This window comes from Marmota flaviventris, chromosome 9 (assembly GCF_047511675.1).
Source record: "Marmota flaviventris isolate mMarFla1 chromosome 9, mMarFla1.hap1, whole genome shotgun sequence".
NCBI lineage: Eukaryota > Metazoa > Chordata > Mammalia > Rodentia > Sciuridae > Marmota > Marmota flaviventris.
The window spans coordinates 32,764,548-32,784,894 of NC_092506.1; the positions used below are offsets into that span (position 1 = coordinate 32,764,548).

The following is a 20,347-nucleotide window of genomic DNA, read 5'->3' on the forward strand; positions in this document are numbered from 1 at the left end:
AGAGAGAGAACATGGTGCTGAGGATCGAACCCAGGACCTCACATGTGCTAGGTGAACGCTCTACCGCTGAGTCATGAGCCTTTGCTCCTAAAAATCCATTTTTAAAAGGCACTAAACCACCTGTCAGGGCAAAGCCCTCCTGGCCTAATCACCTCTTCAGGGTCCTACTTCTTGAATGTAAATTGTGCAGGCATCATTGGAAACAAAAAACTAGAAGTAGAACCATCACAAGATGCAGCAGTCCTACACTGGGTATAGACCCAAAGGAATTTGCAATCAGTATCCTGAAGAGACATCTCCATCGCATGTTTATTGTAGCACTATTCACAATAGCAAAGATATGGAATACACTTAGGTATCCATCAGCGAATGAATAGATTATTCCCAATAGAAAGAGGTGATAAATGTCTGAAGTGATACCTGCGCCAGTTACCCTGATCTGATCCTTACAAATTGTGTATGTGTGTCAAAATGCCACACGGTACCCCATAAATACATACAATTACTGCGTGCCAATTAAAAATTAAAATAGATTTTAAGAACCACCGCATCCCCCAGTTCTTATTACTATTTCATGGGAAATTAAATTTCAATGAGTTGTGGAGTAGACAAACATTCAAACCGCAGCAGAGGAGATTTTTCACAGTGGTCTCAGTGTGGAAGTGTCTGCAAAAATACAATAAACAATTTTGTGGGTGACTCTTATTCAATCTTTACACTGAATGGCTGCCTTTTCCTGCATCCTCATGTATTCTGTCGTCAACCTCAGGAGGAGAAGAGGAAGATCCCTACAAGGCTGGATCAGAATCCAGCAGCCCAGCTATCACTGTGACCTGGGAAACCCTTGTTTTGTTCTTCCCGGGGAACAGGTGAGGGTTGGCTTGGGGGTAGCACTGGCTGCCCACCTCTTATCACTAACTCTCCCTGGCCATGTTCAGGGTGTCAGTCAAGTGGTGGGTCTGTAGTGTTACAGATAAAAGTTTCCTTTGCTGGAGGCAAATTACATTGCATCAGGAGAGGGGGGTTGGCTTATGGATGGCCCTTCCCCCTCCCCCCCAGCCAGGCTTCTTAACACCAGAAATCTCTCAAGTATCAGAACCTTCTGTTTATAAATAAGGAAACTTTGAGAGATAAGGATGAAAAACTTCTTCCTGTGGACAGCATGTAACACAAGGTAGAAATCTTTTCTTTTTTTTTTCTTTTTGTAGTCCATAAGTCCCTGTCAATCAGGGCTGGTGACTCGGGGAACAAGAAAGTCTTGACTTGAATAATGGGTGTGGCCCTTTTTGTCTCTGACATCTACGTCCCTCCCAGTTCTTGACAGAGGTCACTGAGTGGCAAAGAGCAGTTTGGGTTCAGTTCTCCAGAACTTCATGACTCCAATTTATTTTATTTGACAAAGAAAAATAGTCTATATTTATTGTGTGCATGCTGTTGTCTTGAAATCAGAACTTCATTATTTCTCATCCTCATCAGTATTCACTCATTCATCCATTCAGCAGATGTTTATTTGGTGAGTGCTTGATAGGATCAGGGCCTGTAATAAAACCCTAACAATGGATTTCTGCCCTCAAAGAGCCCCTGTCTGGAGAAGGAGATGGATGTGAATTAAACAGTCACACTGACAAATATATAATTGCAGAAAAGTAGTGAATGATTTGAGAGAGGATGGATAGAGAGACCTCAATACGTCTAATGGTTTCTTGACCATTCAACTAGCCCAACCCTGCATTTGGTAACTATTTGTATAAATAGCTTTAGAGGAGATGCATTTTTCATTGAATGCTCATCTGTGGTGCTCCAATATTTTATCAAGTGCATGTGGCATATTTATCATAAAGGGATTTTAAATAAAAATAAAAGTAGATAATGGGTTGCACTCGTATACTCCTGTCAGAGAGTTCATTAATTTGTTAACTCTTTTGAGATGTCTATTTTTGTCTTTAGCTCATTATAAAGTTTAAGGGACAAACTTAGTTCATGTGGTCTTTCCATTAAAAATATAGATGTAAATGTGAAAAAAAAAACATACTAATGTTTACGGAATGCTGCATGAACAGCCAGCCTATTTTCTAGCAGTATTTATAGACTAGGTAACACGTTGATTATTGCCATGTTGTTTCTGTGTGTAATCTCAGCCACTTGAAAAACGGCAGGAAGAACTTGTGTTTCCATTGATGTGTGGCCTTTTGTCTTTTGATGTTAAGTTCTAAACCTCAAAAGAGGATTGTGTTTGGCTTCATGTAACAGACAGTGGGCTTCAGTGGTTTGCCTGAATCCGAGTCTATTTTTACTCACAGCCCAGGGATGGTTCCAGACCCCTTATCTTTTCTCTCTGCTGTCTTTGTCTTTGTGCTTTTTGCTTCATGGCCACAATGTGGCTGCTCTTGGTCTCACATCAGAATTCCAGACAGAAGGGAAGAGGGAGGAGTCATGTCTCCTACGTCAGAACTGCAAAGGAGTGAGGAGGAGGGAGGCTTGTGTTCATGAATCAAAAACTTTTCCCTGCTATCTCCAGCAGACTTTGCTTCTCATTGCCAAATATGGGGTGACATGGCTGCCTGTGCCCGCAAGGGAATCTGGAGAATCAAGTCATCTGTTCCAAAAATCAGGATTCTTTCAGCAAGGAAGACTGTGAGAATGGATGTTGGGTAGGCAACGTGTGTCATGAGAGACTTCTAAGTGCTTCTTATCAAGTTCACCAAAACTCTGTAATTGAATAAGACACAGCAAAGGTGTTAGGAAACGCTCATCATTACTAATGTAGCTTCTTTTGTCCAATTTTTTGACCGACCTGATTACTTCCTCATTTTTACCCCATATGGTGGCAGACAAAGAAATTGTAATAGGTAGTACAGAAAAAGTAAGCTCTGCCGTTCTCTTGCGTGTGGCATATTTATGCCTCTACTTATGTTTTTGTATGATCTTCAATGCTTACCCCCACCCCAACCTTTTGGAAGGCATCATTTTAAAGCCATTTGTACTTAATATACAATGTATAAAGCTACTTATCCAGGCCCTGCCCAAGGGGGATGCCACTTCCTAGCATGGAATCCCCTTCCCTTAGGACATTCCAGGTTTCTCTATAAGTGTGTCAGCATCAAGCTGTATATTCTATTCTATTAATACTTAATTTCTCTCTTTTTCTTGATGTGAATAAAATAAACTTGAATAGAAGTTCTAGAATTTCCTTCCTTCCTTCCATGCTTCTCATGGATTGAATCATTCTGGATAGCCCTTTGATACACATCCCACACTTTGGAGATTACTGATTTAGAGGGCTGGAAGATTATCTGCACATGGAAGAGGGGATCAACTATTAAGGGCTGATGAGGACCCCAGTCTCTCCTTTCAAGATGGCACCTTGAACTCTCTTTTCCTCACATGGAGGAAGACAGAGAAAGGTAAAAAGGACCTGAGCTAGTTTCTTCTAACCCTTTAAAAAGGTACCAATGACTTAATCATTCCCAAAAGGTCCTAACTCTTAATACCACCACAATGGGATTAAGTCTCCATGTGGATTTTGGATGGGACACTATCTTTCAAACCATAGCACCCTATCCACTGCTTAACCTCTCTGGTTCTCACTTTGTAATGTAAGGATGTCAGTGCTCATTGTCTAGGGTAATTTGAGGATTAAATGAAATAGTCTATGAAAGAGTGTCGTTCAGTTCTTGGAACTTAGTGAGCATTCAATAATGAGTGACAATTAGTTTTTTTCATATTAATGGGTAGGAATAAGGTGTTTGGGTTAGCTTCAATAAGCATGCATAACATTGGGGAACACTGATGATTTCCATTGTGATGGTCAAAACCAGAGTAAAACAAACATGGCCCCTTCCCATCAACTAATATGTCAGCAGGTGTTTCCTTTGTTCCAAGAGTATTAAAACCCCAGCACAGTGAATCCCAACAATGAGTATATCCACAAGACACTAATTTAAAAAAAAAACTATAAATAAATTACAGAAATATTAATAGAGTAGAAGGAGGGGAACAGGGCAAGGGAAAGGGCAGGAAGTGCTAGGGACTGAATCAGAGCAAATTATATTCCATGCTTTTGTGATTACATCAAAATGTATCCTAATGTTTTATATATATATATATATGACATCAACAACAACAAACCCCATCAGTTCCAAGCGTATTTCAAGGAAAATGACATGTGTGTTAAAGTGGGTTAGAAGTCACAATCTAGAGCTTACATGTCCTTTATTCTCATTAAGAATGAAAATGGATTGTTCTATAAATAGAACACTGGGATATATATAAGCTGTCCTGTAAGTAGGACATTGGACAACTATGTTATCTTGGATGCTGGGACAAAGTGGATTAAGGGCAACATAAGCCCGGCAGTAGGATTTCAGAAAAGATGCAGTTTTCTAGTGACCTGTGATGACTACTGAGTGTACCATCATGCCCTGATTCCTTGTACATACTGACATTTTGGGGTGATATTTAATAAAGAGCACTGAAATTAGATCAAAATGATAAAAACGTCAACTTTGAGGATCTGATGCCTGAAACTGATCAATTAATATGGTACAGGGAAAAGTTCACCTTTTAACTCCAGAAGTTCTCTGGAATGTTGACAATGACACGCAGCATGACACGGAAGACGAACAGAAAGGTCTTCGAGCCTCATGTCCTGTGGGTGATTCTTTCTTGCAAGCCACGTTTTTGAATCCCGATAATGTGATGGCCTTGAACTAAGTGCTTTTCATGTCTCACCTTGTAGAATGTTCACGGCAACAAAGCCGGTGTTATTTCGCCCCATGACTTACTCACTTATGAAGCCTGGAGAAGTGAGGAATCCTGTCCTCGTTCCCTTGAAGGGGAGGTGGCAGGGTGGGCATGTGAACCTCTGCCTCCTCCACTCGAGTTCTTAACCCTAAGCCTTGCATGGTTGCTTCAGGGTTCAGCTGTCCTGTGCTTACAGCTCTGTTAATAAAGAAGAAACATTTCTTAAACAACACACCCTAGTGTAATCTGAATCCCTGCAAGACTTGAGATGCATAATTTTTTCTTAATATCTGATGTCTATCGACTGTTAAATGCTAGCAAAGTCATTTATGAAGGAGACTCAGGCAACCCAGTCTGCATCAACCCAGGAGTAGACTATTCTCTTGTTATTTTGTTCTTCATTCAACAGAACCTTAAAAAAAAAAATCCTACAGGTGCTCACTTAAATACTGACTTCTTAGAGTAGAAAAAAGTGATATATTTAATTCATTTTGCTTATTCCTCTTTCTGATAGGAGTTTGGGTAGAATAAGCATAATTTATGAGTCATAGATCTAAGATAATTCTCAGAATTTCTAGTTTCAAGTGAATGTATTTTATAATAAAAATGATTTTTTTTTAAAAATTCACAAAATGACGCTTTGAGTCATAACCACATTTAAGATACCCCCAAAGTCTGATTATGCGAGTTAAGATTTTTCTTGGAGTTGAAATCAAATAGTTTTGGGAAATGGCATTAATTATTTCAGACTCATTGAGGATAGTGTTATAGCCCAAATCCCAAATCATCTATATTCCTAAAGATCATGAGCAGGAACCTGGGTTATAGGTGAGATCGAGTCTTATGTGGACCATTTAGCTTCACCCATCCTACTGGCTCCAACTCTGACCAGATATGATCTACATGTACGTTTGCTCTCACAAGGGACTGGATGAAATATGATGAATTTTTTATACAAATTCATCACTGCTGCCAAAAAAGAGAGCACCCCTCCCTGCCAAGAAGTGAGCAGTTACCTCTGTTGGCAAATTCAGCAACTGCTCTTAGGGAGCAATTGACCAGAAAATTCGAAAACTTCTATCATGTGCTAGACTTCGGCCTTTGTTTACTTAAACATTATTTCACCTAAGTGTAAAACACACTGCTAGGGCCCTTTTAATTTTTTTTTAAGATTTTTAATTCAACTATAAAGGCAATTCAAGTGAGAAACTTCAGTACGCTGATTTTGTTCTTTGAGTCATTGCACTGTAATTAGCTGAGTTGGGTTTTAAATACAGCACAAGAACATCTTCTTGTCTGTTTATGTCAGAAAAAAATGGCTAATGAGCACTTATCAAAAAGATGAACATTTTTTCATTAGATTAAGTAAAATCAAAACAGATTTTATAATGTACTATTATGTTTCAGCGTGGAATAAATTGAGTAAAATAGCTAATATCTTCACAGTTCCCTGAGAATGTCTATGCGTGGCAGGATCCACCTCCCCGCCCCTCCCCCACACACCTAGACTTCAGGAAAGGGCCCAGTTACAGCAACTCTCTTTGGGACATTCAGGCACATTCCCCAAAGGGTTCGGAATGGTCTTAATATTATTTGTAAAATCTGAACGGCAATGAAGCCTATGTCACCGCTGGTTGTTTTTGCATCATGCCACGTTCTTTAAAATTGTTCCTAAGAATGACTCTTCTCCACTGTCTCACTGCAGTCAGTCAAAATGCCACTGGGGAACTCAGTATCCTACAGAGCTTTCTTTTGTTTTGAGATTTTTGTAGTGCTCTTGTGGACCAGGGTCAGTTTGTGTGTTTTCAAAAGTCACAGATGGTGAAGGCCGATCCCTTAGGAAGGTTTATGATAAAAATGTAAAAGTGTAATAAGACCCTTCTCATGATAAATGTCACTTGGATGGCTGGTTATTGGAAGGTCACCAAGGACTCTTAAGTCATTGCTTTTTCTTCTGTTAGGTGAGAGTTAAAGTCCACGTGCATGCCAATGCCTACTTGGACCTGTCCACATGTATGCATGTCCACAAGGCAGCTAACCTAACAAGCCATTATGTGAATACAAAGGATGCCCTGATTTGGATCTGGAGGATCTTCCCGTATCCTACTATTAAAAGATTGGTCCTCAGTGTGGTGCTGGTGGGAGGGTGTAGAGCCTTTCAGAGGTAGGGTCTAGTGAGAGGTCTCCAATCATGGGGTTATCCCCTTGAAAAGAGGATAGTTGGATTTTTTTTTCTGGATCAGTGGATTATGGTCTGAAACTTCTACAAATGAGCCCAAACAAACCTTTTTTTAAGTTGATTGTCTCAGGTATTTGTTACAGTAACAGAAAGCTGACCCTGCACAGAAGAATCTTGCTTTCCTCTAGTCTTCTGAGTTTGCATCAGGATGAATGGCAAAGAGATATATTCTTTGTCTATAAAAAAAATGAAAACCTGCTCTAAACACTAACTTAGTGTAGTTGTATAACTTCTGTCCACATAGCACATTTTATGGGAGGAAATTTTTTGAAGTATAACACATTCATAAATGTAAGAAGCTCGATGAAGTTTTATAAATTCTGCAAAGTAACGTACTGATGTCATCACCCCTGGACAAAGGCTTAGAACACTAATAACACTATAGAAGTCTTCTTTATGTCCTTTGTCATTATCCACCACTCAAAAGTAAATACCATTCTGATTTCCATCACTATAAATTACTTCTGATGTTTATGACTTTATATAAATGAAATTGTGCAGTGTTTGTCTTCTTTCCCTCAAAATTACGTCTGTGAGATTTATTAGTGTGATTCTGTGTAGCAGAAAGTCATTATTTTTCATTGCTGTATCATATTCTGTTGTATGACTCTGCTATCATTTGTTGATTGGTTTGAGTATTGATGAAAGTGTTGTTTCTTGTTTGATGCAAACAGGAATAATGCTACTATGTGTCTTGTGTGTGTCTTTTGGTATACATATGTATGCATTTCTATTGGTTTTATACCCAGGAGTAGAATTGCTGGATCATAGCATATATGCATTTGTAATTTTAGTAGACACTAAAAATAGATTTCTAAATTATATGTAGCAATTTATTGCCCACGTCCCATGTGGGTGACAGAGTCAGGGTCACTCCGCGTGAATTTGGGCTGACAATGAAAAGACCACACAAACACAGAAATACCTTTTTCTGGGTTCAAGGGTGGCTCTGAGACTTCAGCTCCCATGTTGGAGGGCAAGGGGAACGAGGGAGGCAAGAAGCAAGAGGCCAGAGAGACAGCACATCCTGTTTTTATTTAGAGGGTGGACATTTCCTTAGAAAATTCCATCCAAACAAGGCAAGGGGGTTCTGTTACCACAAACACAGGGGTGGGGGAGCCCAGTACCATTGGGTAATGCCCACTCCCAGAGCCGCACTCCCTTGGGGAGCAAAGGTGAGGCCCACCTGCCTTGCCCTTTGTGCGATGCTAGTTCCACACCCCCATTACTCAAGACTAAGGGGCCAGTGCTCAGCTCCTGTTCAGGGCCGCTCTTGACAGCAATTTATATCGCCACCACCAAAATAATAAAGTTCTAGTTATTCCACATCCTCACATATGCAAGAGAATTGTAGGCATTCTGAAGAGTTTAAAAGGAAAACCCTTGTGTTTTTAATTTTGATTTCCTTGATGATTAATGATGTTTAGTTACTCTTACTGTGTTTATTGGCCATGGGTATCCCCTTTTATTAAGTCTATCAAGTCTTTTGTTTATTTATTTTTAAGTTGGGCTGTCTTTTTTTCTCATTGATTTGTAGAAAATCTCAACATATTTTACATAAGTATTATATACTTATGTCTTTTGGTAAACATAAGTTCTTAAATTTAAAGAAATTAGATTTATTCATCTTTTATGATAAATGATATTTGAGTAATTTTTTAAATTTACAAACATTGTTTATATTTATCATGTAGGACATGAGGTTTTGGAATATAGGTGCATTGTGGGATGGCTAATTAACATATGCATCTGCTCACATACTTATTATTTTTTTGTGTGGGATGAGAACACTTAAAATCTACACTTAGCTATTTTCAAGAACACAATACATTGTTGTTAATTATAATCTCCATGTTGTAAGATAGAGCTGTTGAATTTTTCTAACTGAAACTTTGTATTTTTTGATGAATACCCCCCCCACTTACTCTCCTGCATTAAGACATTATTTTGTTCACCCCAATGTTACAAATATATCCTGTATTACTTTCTAGAAGCTTAATTGTTTTTTTTTTTGTTTATATTTAGTCCTGTTATCCATGAGGAATTTCTTGGCATACTTTGAGATAGGATAAGATTTAATTCAAAATATTAACTATATTAAAAATATCTTTTCCTTCATTGGTACTTGTTTTATAAATTATGTGGTCTTATGAGTGAGTGCATCTGGTTTTTAGACTCTCTGTTCTGTTCCATTGATATATTTATCTATCATGTGCCACTATTTTATACCACTGTGGTATACAGTGTTACCACTATTTTATCTATACATTATAATAAATCTTGATATTTGACAATGTAAGTTCTTCAGCTTCTTTTTTCATATCTGTTTTGGCTGTTCTAAGTCTTTTGTCTTTCCATGTAAAATTTTAGGATCAGTTTATTAATTTTCATAGGCAGGTTAGCTAGAATTTTAATTGGGATTACTTTGAACATGTAGAGCAATTGGGAGAATTGACACTTTGACAATACTTGGTCTTCTAATCCATGGACATGGTATATCCCTCCATTTATGTAGATTTTCCTAAGTTTCTCTCAGTAGTGTTTTGCAGTTTTCAGTGTATAGCTCTTATACATTTGTTATTAGGCATTTTCCTATGGGATGCTTTTGATGCTAGCTATTCTTAGGTGGTTTACATTATATTAATTAAAATGGTATTGTTTAAAAATTTCACTTTCTAATTGTTTAGTGTAGTATTAGGAAGTACAGTTGATTTTTAACTATATCTATATCCAATGACTTTGACAATTCTTGTTTGACTTTTTAATTCTTGTTCATTAATTTATTTTGAATATTATATGTTAAAATCATATCCCTTATGAACCATGATAGTTTTTTCTTTCAAAAGACTTTAATTTTCTTTGCACTACCAGTATAATATCCACTAGAAGTAATGATTGCAGACATCCTTGTCTTCCAATCTCAGGGAGAAGCATTTCAATATTTTACCATTATTATATTTTCTGTTGATCTGAAAAAAGGCCATTATTTCATTAGTTTAAAGATATTCCCTTCTATTCCTAGTTTGTTGAGATATTTAAAAATCATGAGTGAGCACTGAATTTCATCACTCCCCCTTACATCTATTTAGTTACTACTACATAGCTTTTCTCATTTACTTAGTCAATGGGGGTAAATTTTATTGATTTTCAAATATTAAACCAGTTTTATATTATTGTGATATATTAGCTAAGGATTTATTCTTTTTACGTATCACAAGATTTGATTTCATAATATCTGTATTTGACTTTCCCAAATTTTTTCATTTATTTTTATGAGAGAGAGATTGACCTGTACTTCTTTCTTGTAACACTTTTCCATTATTGTTAAGTTGTGTATCAAGGCCTCAAAATATGAGTTCAGAAGTGATTTTGTTTTATCTGCTTTTGAATAATTTATACAACATTGATTTTAATTCCTGGAATGTTGTAAGAATTCACTGATGAGTTCCATTAGGGTTGGAAGTTTTCTTTGTGGGTAGGATTTTAATTACTGACACATATATTTAAAGGACAAATAAAGGTTTGGATTTTCTATTTCTTCTTGTGTCAGTTTTGATAAGTTAGTATTTCTAAGAATGAATTTGTCCATCTCATCTGAATTATTTCATTTATTGTTCTCAAGTTATTTATACTATCTCTTTTTAATGCCTTGAAGATCTATAGTGGTGCCCCCCCCCTTTTTTTTTCTTTTTTTTTTTCTGTATGTTGACAGTTTTTGCCTTCTGTTTTTTCTTTACAATCTTACCAGGATTTTAATCATTTTAACCTCCCCCCCAACAACCCACTTAAAAAAATACTTTATGTATTCCTCTTTTACAGATATTAGCAAAATGTGACTAATGGGTCAGATGTAAACCATCACCTGTGTTTGTAAACACAGTTTTATTGGAACTTAGCCGTATCCATTTGTTTATATACTGTCTATATCTGCTTTTGTGTTACAATGGCAGAGAACTCCATATAGATATTATAACCCACAATGTCTAATATTTTCACCATCTGTCCATTCACAGAAAGGTTGACTACCTCTGCTTTATTATGATTTTTTCCATTTCATTGACTTTTTTCCTTATCTTTACTATTGTTCTCTTATGCTTTTCTTTGATTTTAATTTGCTGTTTTCTTCAAAGCTTCTTGAGATTACTGATTTCCATCCTTGGGCTTTTAATTTATTTATATTTTTATCTACACATAGAATGGCTGTGTCTCACAAGTTCATATTAATATTTTCTTTATCATTCTGTTGAGAATATTCTTATTTCCAATATGAGTTCTTATTTGATGCATAAGCTATTTACAACTTTATTGATTGACTTTCAGGCATTTGGGGATTTTAAAAAAGTTCTTTGTTGTTATTTTTATTGACTTTAAAATGAATTCCAGTGTGGTCAGGGAGCATGCTTGTTTGGTTTTTTCCTTTGGAATTTGTTGAGACTTGCTTTATGGTCCAGAACATGTTTTATTTTGGTAACTTCTCCATATAAAAATACAATAGTTGTGTACTATGTTAAGTTAATCATGTTGTTCTAATTTCCTTTATTTTAACTAATTTATTTTCTGCTTGTTCTTTTATCAAAGAGAGGAGTATTAATGCTACACAGTGTGGTTGGGATTTTGTCTAATGTGCTTTTGGCTTTCTTAATTTTTGTCTCTTGTATTTGAGCCTATGTTTTGAGATCATCATTTTGAAATGACCTTTTATCTATATCAAAAGCCCTTCTTTTAAATGTAACAATATTTCTTAAGATCTATTTTTTTCTGCCACTAGCATATCTATACCAGCTTTCCTTTCTTATTAACATATGCCTTCCACCCTTTTACTCCCAACTTTTCTGAATCTTTCTATTTAAGATAAATTTCTTATAAGTAACATGTATTTGGATTTTTAAAAAAATTCATCTTGACAGTCTTTGCCCTTTATCTGGAGTATTTAATCATTACTAATGTAATTATTACCATTTCACTCAATTCCTTTATCTTAATGTTGTTTTTTTGTTGGTCTCATTATTTTTTTCTTTTACCTCAAATATTGCTTTTTTAGGGTTGAGATTGTTTAACACTTTTTTTTCTATTTTGGGGACTATCCTGGAGGTTATGCCATGCATCCTTAATTTATTGTAATCATTGTTGAATTAGGATTGTTATCACTTGCCCCAAAATGCAGGTACCTTATAGCACTGGAACCAAATGTACTCTCCTATCTCTTCTGCTACTGATGTGGGAAGTTTTAATTTTATATCTCTAAAGCACAGAAGAAATTTTTGTTACCATTTTAAACAGTCAATATCAATTCAAATTTATTCACTTCTCTACCCTTTCCATTGCTTTTATTTTCTGAATTATTATTCTTTCATTGAGGATGTTTTTTCTCCTGCCTAAGGAGCTCCTTTTAGCATTTCTCTTATTACAGGTCGACTCAGGATGAATTTTCTGTTTTGTTCATCTCAAAATTACGGATTTCCTTTCATTTTTGAGGAATAGTTTCCTTGGGTATAAAATTCTAGCTCTGCAATGATTTGAGTACTTGAAAAATGTTATTCTTTTGTGTTGTCCTCTGTTGTTTCCATTGGATAATTCCACTTGCTCTTGTTGCTTTGAAAGTCTTTTTCTTCGAATTTGATGTTCAACTGTTCCAGATGGAGCCAATGGGAGCCCATGACATGGGCTCCTTGAACTTTTGGCATACCTCACGATCTTTGAGCATTTCTGACAGGATGCTGCAGGATCGCCTTTTACTTTCTCTGCCTCAATGTCTGAAACAGTCATTTCTTCAAAGAGCTGTGGTTCCCTTTTGTGGAGAATGGTATTTAGAAATTAAAATCTGGACATTAAGGGCTACTGGAGTGCCTTTGGGTCTAGGCTCAACAGAACTAGGGGATCTCATCTCCAAAATCTCTCTTGAATCTATGAGTTCATATCAATACTCCCAAATTCTGTCTAACACCAGAAGATTCATTTTAGTCTTGCTTCTCTCTGTACAGTATTTGCAAGTTCTTTCTGCAGGTGAGAACCTGGTTCATCCAAACCTCATTGTATTTACTCATTTGTCTGGACTTCGAGTCACAAGAAGCAGACTGAGAATTGCTAACCCTATTACTATGAAAACAAAACAAAACAGAACATTAAAAAAAAAACACAAAAAGCTTCTAACTATTGTTCAATTTGTTAACAGATCTTTGTGTCTTTAGACTGAAGGTGTATAGTCAAAAATAGTTATTTTTCCCCGGTCAATGTGATTCGTTTGAAATCCAGTAAAGTTCATTTGTTTCTATTTATATTCCATTTTAGGTTTTCTCCACCCTCCATCATAAATTTGACATCATCATCATCTTCTTCCAAAACATTAACCTGGTTCCAAAACTCAAAATGACATAAAAAGGTGTATTCAGAACAGTGTTTCTCTCCTCTCCTCCTCTATCCCCCTTGTTAATACCGGTTCATTGGTTTCTGCTTCAATTTTCCTGAGTTATTATTTTGTAAATATAAGTACAGAAAATATATTTATGTTATCTTAATTCCCCTTATTTTTTACACAAAATAGCATACTATATAATTTTTTGCACTTTGATTTTTCTTTTTCACATCTTCTTTAGTCTCTTTCCTGCTGTGTGATATTCATTGTGTGAGGGTTCTATAGCTTATTCAATCAAATCTCTTAAAGATGTTTTCCCCCCAATATTTTTCCATTACTAACAGTGGTGCATCTTGTCATAGGTATTTTTGTGTGGTTCATCTTCAAGGTGTATTCTTATTGTGAGTTGGAGGCTAAAACTCACGATGGCTTTAGTAGACATTGTCACATTACCCTCCTTAAAGGTGGGGACCTTCCTACCCACAATGTATTGATAGGGCCTTCCTCAAGGCCCTTTCAAAGGCCCTATCAATAGAGGATGCTATCAAGCTGTGTAATGTGTACCAAATCTGATAAATGAGAACGGTATCTCCATGTACTTATAATTTGCATTTCTCTTATTATGAAAGATGTTGTTCAGTTTTTCATGTTCAAAGAGCACGTTAAGTATCTTTCTCTGTGCCTTGTCTGCTTGTGACTTTTGCTTACTTTTCTGTGAGGGTTTTGACATCTCCCCCCCCCTCCCCAATTTTAGAATTCTTCATGTGGTAGGAAGGATATTACTCTTAATTTCCGATGCATTTTAATCATAGTTATCTTAAAATCTGAGTCTGTGGGGCTGTTTTCATTGGATTTTTAAAAATTCCTTTTTTTTTTTTTTTTTTGTCATGTATACTTCTTTCCTGGTAGGCCTTGTAGTTTTTTGTTGAGTGCCAGATCCTGTATATAAAAAGTTGCAGAGATTCTGGAGATATCTATCATGTTCTGCTAGAAAGAATTTGGTTTTCTGCTGAATGACAGGTGACATGGGTCAGATACCTTTAACCTTGATCAAAGCGGATATAAGTGCCAGGCACAGTGGTGCACGCCTGTAATCCTAGCGGCTCAGGAGGCTGATGCAGGAGGATCACGAGTTCAAAGCCAGCCTCAGCAAAAGCAAAGTGCTAAACAACTCAGTGAGACCCTGTTTCTAAATAAAATACAAAATAAGGTTGGGGATGTGGCTCAGTGGTCAAGTGCCCCTGAGTTCAGACCCCCCCCCCCCAAAAAAAAGCTAATGTAGGTCAATTTGAGATTTGTACTTACTCTGAAGAAGTAGCCCTTTTTGGGTAGCAGGGGAAAAGGAACACAATAGTTCTTTACCCAAATATTTTTTATTTTTTGTTTTTAAGTTAAATAGTTTTATTTTTAATTTGTTTTAATTAGTTACACATGACAGTACAATGACCTTGACATATCATACATTTGAATCAGATGGGATTTAATATCTCATTTTTCTGAGTATACAGGTTGCAGAATCACATTGGTCATGCATTCACATATATACACACAGTAATAATAATGTCTGTTTCATTTACCCAATTTTTAATGGGATTATTTGTCCTTTTATTGTTGAGTTGTAAAAGTTCTGTATATATTCTGAATACTAGGTTTCTATCACGTATGTTGATTTGTAAATATTTTTCCTGTTCGGAGGGATGTCTTTTCACTTTATTGCTAGTTTTGCTGAGGATTTTGTCCTTCTCAGAAGCTCTGCAAGCTGATTTCTGTATCCTCAGCACTATGAGACTCCTATTTTCTCCATAGACTTTCAGTTTCGTGACGGTTGCTTGCTGCTTTCTGTCTTGTTCAGAGCTGCTGAGGAGCTTCCGGTGCCTGAGAGGGAGCTGCATGCAGTATCAGGCTCGCTTCTCTAACACGCTTTTCTCTAGGATGGTATAGGCCTTTCAAAATTGTTTCCTCCTCCAGTGCAGCAAAACCACACAAGATCTGGATTGCTGCTCTCTCTTCAGCCTTTATTCCCCATGTGGCAACTGGCAAATACCCCAATGGGAAGCAGAAGTGGCAAATGCCACGTGTGTCACCCTGCCCCCAGGAATGCAGCCTCTAAAGTCCTGCTGCCTTCATTATTTCTCAGTACCTTCCGACAGCTCTTCTTTTACGTTTAATCTGGCTTTCATAGTTGTTCTCAAACAGAGGGGTTATTCTGATACTAGTTATTCCATCATTGCTAGTAGCAGCAGTCATCTTTCCACTTAGCACATTTCATTAAATTTGTATGGAAATGAGAGAACACAGTCAAATTGACAAAGCATTTTACAATTGACAGGGAAATTGGCTTGCTCATTCGCTGCTGGGGAGGGGATAAATTGGTACCACCTCTCTGGAAGGCATTAATTTATACCAAAAGCCTTAACACTTCATCTGCCCTTTGACCCAGCAATTTTGCATCTCGGAATTTATCCTAAGAAAATAATCATGAATACACGTGAAGATTTATTGGTAAAGATCTTTCCCATGACCAAAATGGGAATAAAAATCCTAAATATGAAACAATAGGGGATTTGAGAAATTCTGGTGCATCAATGCAATGAATATAATGGAATTTAATGCTACAGAAGATGGAGAATATCTAAGTACATTGGTGATTTACTATTTAGAGCAGGAGATTATAAAACAACATATACAGTCTGATCCCATTAGGATCCTATTAAAAATGTACACTTATGTATGTAAAACTAGAATAATATACATGGAATTGTTAATACCGAGTATTTTGGGGTTGTTGGATTTTCTTCCCTTTGTAGATGCATATTTAAATGTTTTTCTATGGAGCATGATTTGTTAAAAAATTAATATACTTTTGGAAAAAAACTTAACTGTTGGAAGGCCCTCTTGATAATGTCTTCTGGTAAACATCTTATCTTACACTGATGCTCTGAGCTATCTTTTTCTACTCTTAGGGACTTGTAGATTTCAGCTCACTGAAAATACTTCATGGAATAAAACACCTCCATATAAACATACTATAAATTCCTCCTGGTAAAATTCAGACAGAGGCTTCACCTGCTTCTGGTAGTGTGTGCCAGAAATCTTTTTAGTAAGGAGTTCTTTAAAAAGGTTCATAGAGTTTGTGACAAGGACCTGGATTATAAGGCAGATTTATTTCCTAATGTTCTTTTGAAACCAGTGGCCAACATTCAATGTAGATGCTTTTGCAAAACTAAAATCCAGTTCTCTGAAAAACCTTCTTATCCACTGTTGCTTTCTCACTGAAGGTCCTCTCCGAGGCAGCGGGCACTATGGCTTCTTGGGTTTCCAGGATGCTTCCTAGGAATGCCTGTTCCTTGGCTACTTCATCCAAGATCCAGAGACATGAGGATTGTCATCGGCAGCACAAGGCCTATGGGTACTTCTTGCCCATCCAGACAAGATGGCAGGACAATGACCAGTATGGGCACGTGAACAATGTCGTGTACTACAGCTACTTCGACACCATTATCAACCATTACCTGATCAGGTAAGCATGGGTTCTTGCAGCTCCAGAGCCTCACTTTGACCCTTTTACGCATCCTTGGCTGGGAGTTCAAGTAGAGCATCCTGGGACGATATCCCTCCATTTTTCTCTGCATGCCCAACTTTTTTGTAGAGAGGCCTGTAGCTCAGGTTATTCCAGGGGAGAACAGAAGGACCTATATGTGAGTGAGGACTGTGTTGCCGTGCGTGTCCTGAAGTCTCAGGTGTTCGTGTATCTTGGTTCTTTGCACTAAATTGTCAGCAAATGCACAGGCTTTGAGTCTCAAATAACTGACACAATAAACCACATCATGTTCACATGCTGGGCAACTTAAGCAGATATTAACATCAACCCTCAAGGCCTTTTTGTGAGAAAAACAGCTGCTTCCTCCACTGAGGACACCTAACAGGGAGAGGGAGGTAAGATGTGAAGATGCATATTGTATCTTCTGAATGCTGATAACAGTTGCCTTCTGATTGGTGTGTTTGCAAGATTGGTGAGTATGTATTGAGTTAATTTAATTCTCTATATGGAAGATTGTGTCCTATAGAAAGACTTGTGTAAATAACTAACCTTGCATTAGCTGTGTGGTTTTGATCAAGTTGTTGAGCCCGTGTTGAGTCTTCCATAAAAATAACTCACATTTATTAAGAATTAAGTCCAGCTCTGTGAAGCGTTTTATACTAATCTGAAAGTAAGTCTGTGAGAGGGTAACAGAGACTGTCAGTGCTCTTGGTCTGGCTGGCAATTGCCAGTATCGACATTTTCTTGTCTAAGGACTTTCTCTGGCCACCGGAGTCCCTTTTGCAGCCAGACTAGAAATGCCGAGGAATGGGGGTGCCTTTCCAGAATCAGCCTTCAACTACTGGCTGGTGGGAGTCAGTGTATAAATTCCCAGCTTCCTCCCCTCTGGGTGAGATCACCCTGCGGTGTATACTTTACACAGGTTCCTGGGATTCCCTGGTGGGATTAAATTTATTACCTAGATTGGTAGCTTTTAAAAAAACATTTTTTGAGATAAAATTTAATTTAATATTTTAATCATTTTAAAGTATGCAATTCAATGGCTTTTAGTAAATTCTCAATGTTATGCAATCACCACCACCATCAAGTTCCAGAATATTTTCATACCCCCAACAGGTAGTCCCATATCTGTTAGCCCTCACTCTCAATTCCCCTCTCTTCCCACCCATGGATAACCACTAACCTACTTTCTAATTCTATGGATTCGCCTATTACAGACATTCCCTATAAGTGAAATCACACAGTCTGTAGTCTTTGGTGTCTGATTTCTTTTACTTAGCATGATATTTTCAAGGTTCATCTATGTTAGGGCATCTACTAGTACTCTGTGCCTTTATATGGCTAAATACTATTCCATTGTGTGGCTATGCCACCGTATGTTTATTAATCGGTTGATAAGATAGTTGAATTGTTAGCTCTTTTGGCTGTTATAAATAATACCACTGTGAACATTTTGTGTGCAAGTTTTGTGATAGACATCTTTTGGAGTCTTTTCATTTTGGTCCCTCCCTCACTTCCAAAGGAGTGCTTAATCTATCAAAAATACCTTAGAGTTCTCACTCAGATTGCAGATTTGCTTAAATTTCTTCTTATTTTCCAGTGCTGGGGGTGGAACCCAGGGCCTCACACTTGCTAGGCAAACTCTCTATCCCTGAGCTACATCCTCAGACAACACTGCTTCTTTTTTTCAAAAGGGCATGTGTAGTACAACTTCCACTTGGAGAGCACCTGTTTCTTGCGAGCTGCTTGGTCCTGAATCTGCACACTTATTTCCCTTTCTATGCATCTGTCAGTAATTCCTCTAGAAAGCAGATTACGCTTACTTACTTGTGAATCATAAACTGTCATTTGCAGCACTCATTTTGGCTTTGAGGAGAATGTGTGCTTTGTACTTTAAAAATCCACAGCAAAAGGTAAAAACAGTATTTGAAGTTTAATTACCCATCATTTGTCAAGTGGGGAAATTTGATGGTGAATTTTCCAATGCATACGGGGCTATGCCGTCTTTCTTAGGAACAGTCAGCCTTGGACCTTCTTTGGTGAACTCTTAAGACACCTCAGTATAACCAGTGTTTGTTTTTTGTGGCTTTGGAACATCTCTCATTTAAGAAGGGATGTCTGGAAAGACCATGTTGAGAACGGTTGAGTCCTTTATCCAGTGGAGATGATTTCTGTGGGATCCGAATTTGTTATAAACTGCTTTTTACCAAGGTCTACTTCTGCCAGTTTTGGGGTAGAGATGGAGGTTTTGGCAGCTTGTAAGGGAGAATTCCTGCCAGAATAGTGTCTTTTCCCAGGTAGAAGTCTAGATGTTAGGACATATTGACCCTCAAATGGTGAAAATACCCTGAATATTGTGCCCAGGGACTCACTGGTCATGGTTTTGTAAAGAAGATGGATTACCTTTAAATGTATTCTGAGAGATCTGAGAATTGTTTAGTAGGCCACTCATGGACTGTCAGAAGCAAAGCTATGGAGGAGAGAGGATGCGGGGACGATCAGGCCAGGAGGGTGAACTTGCCTTCTTGGTCCAGGAGGAGAGCAGCTGCTGAGGCCGCAGTGCCGCATCCCAGCCTGAGCTGCCTAGAACCTTCCTTCCTTGAGGGGGTTTCTCCAGGAGAGTGGGCCAGGGAGTGGTGGAGGGCCGGCTGGGGAGGGTGAGCAAGACAGCGGAACAGGCCACAGACTGCCCAGAGTTCCCATCACTTTGACACACGGAAGGGGTTAAGTCATTCTTGAATAGTTTATCGCTCATCAATTGTAATTAAATATGTTTATATTAAATTATGTTCTGTAATTAATGTAAAATCCTTTAGCCTATGCTGTTATTAGAACCAGATGCTGAAGTACCAACAATATTTCAACATGACTGTGCTGCCTCGCCAGCTGTCTAACTGTAATTACTTTAATCTCAGCTTGTTATCTAATTATCACCTTTGTAAAGGGAAAAGTACTCTCTAATGCTTACTGATTGTTTCAGATGATGATGAAGAGCGGGGAACAGCTGTCAGAGATCATGGGCCCTGCTTATCACAATGAAGGAAGTTATCCTGAAGTGTATTCAGGGCCAAACTGCTGAGGAGAGACGTGCCAGGCGGGAACTGGGGACTGGCCAGTAAGGGGAGACAGGTGGCATGCTGGTTAAGGGTGCGGCCCCGTGGATAAGCTGGCAGGTGACACCTGCCTCCTCCAGCAAAGCCTGGGGACAGGGTTCTTAATCTGTTTGAGACTCAGTTGCCTCGTCTATAACATGGAGGCTGTAACTGTACTAGAAACCACCACTGGGGATTGTTACGAGGATTAAATGAGATAAGGCATTTGGGGCCTTGAGCACAGGGCTTGACAAATTGCACATACTTAGTAAATGTACCTGTTCTTCCTTTAAAAAAAAAAATCTCAGTGTTGGTTTTCTCCATTTCTACCTTTGCCTTGATAGCCAAATCTAAAAGAAAGAAAATGGGTATCTGGATGC

The 20,347-nt window shown here is 37.8% G+C and overlaps 1 protein-coding gene across 4 annotated transcripts in view; it reads left to right on the forward strand.

Moving 5' to 3' along the window:
- The window catches only part of LOC139707107 (uncharacterized), a 185,503-nt gene that overhangs the window by 72,056 nt on the left and 93,100 nt on the right, over nucleotides 1–20,347 (forward strand). For all 4 annotated transcript variants that reach the window (XM_071617114.1, XM_071617115.1, XM_071617116.1 and 1 more), the window contains one exon: nucleotides 16,613–16,854. In XM_071617114.1, coding sequence (XP_071473215.1) covers nucleotides 16,637–16,854 — 218 coding nt within the window. In that variant the 5' untranslated portion in view covers nucleotides 16,613–16,636. The remainder of the gene's footprint in view (nucleotides 1–16,612; nucleotides 16,855–20,347) is intronic.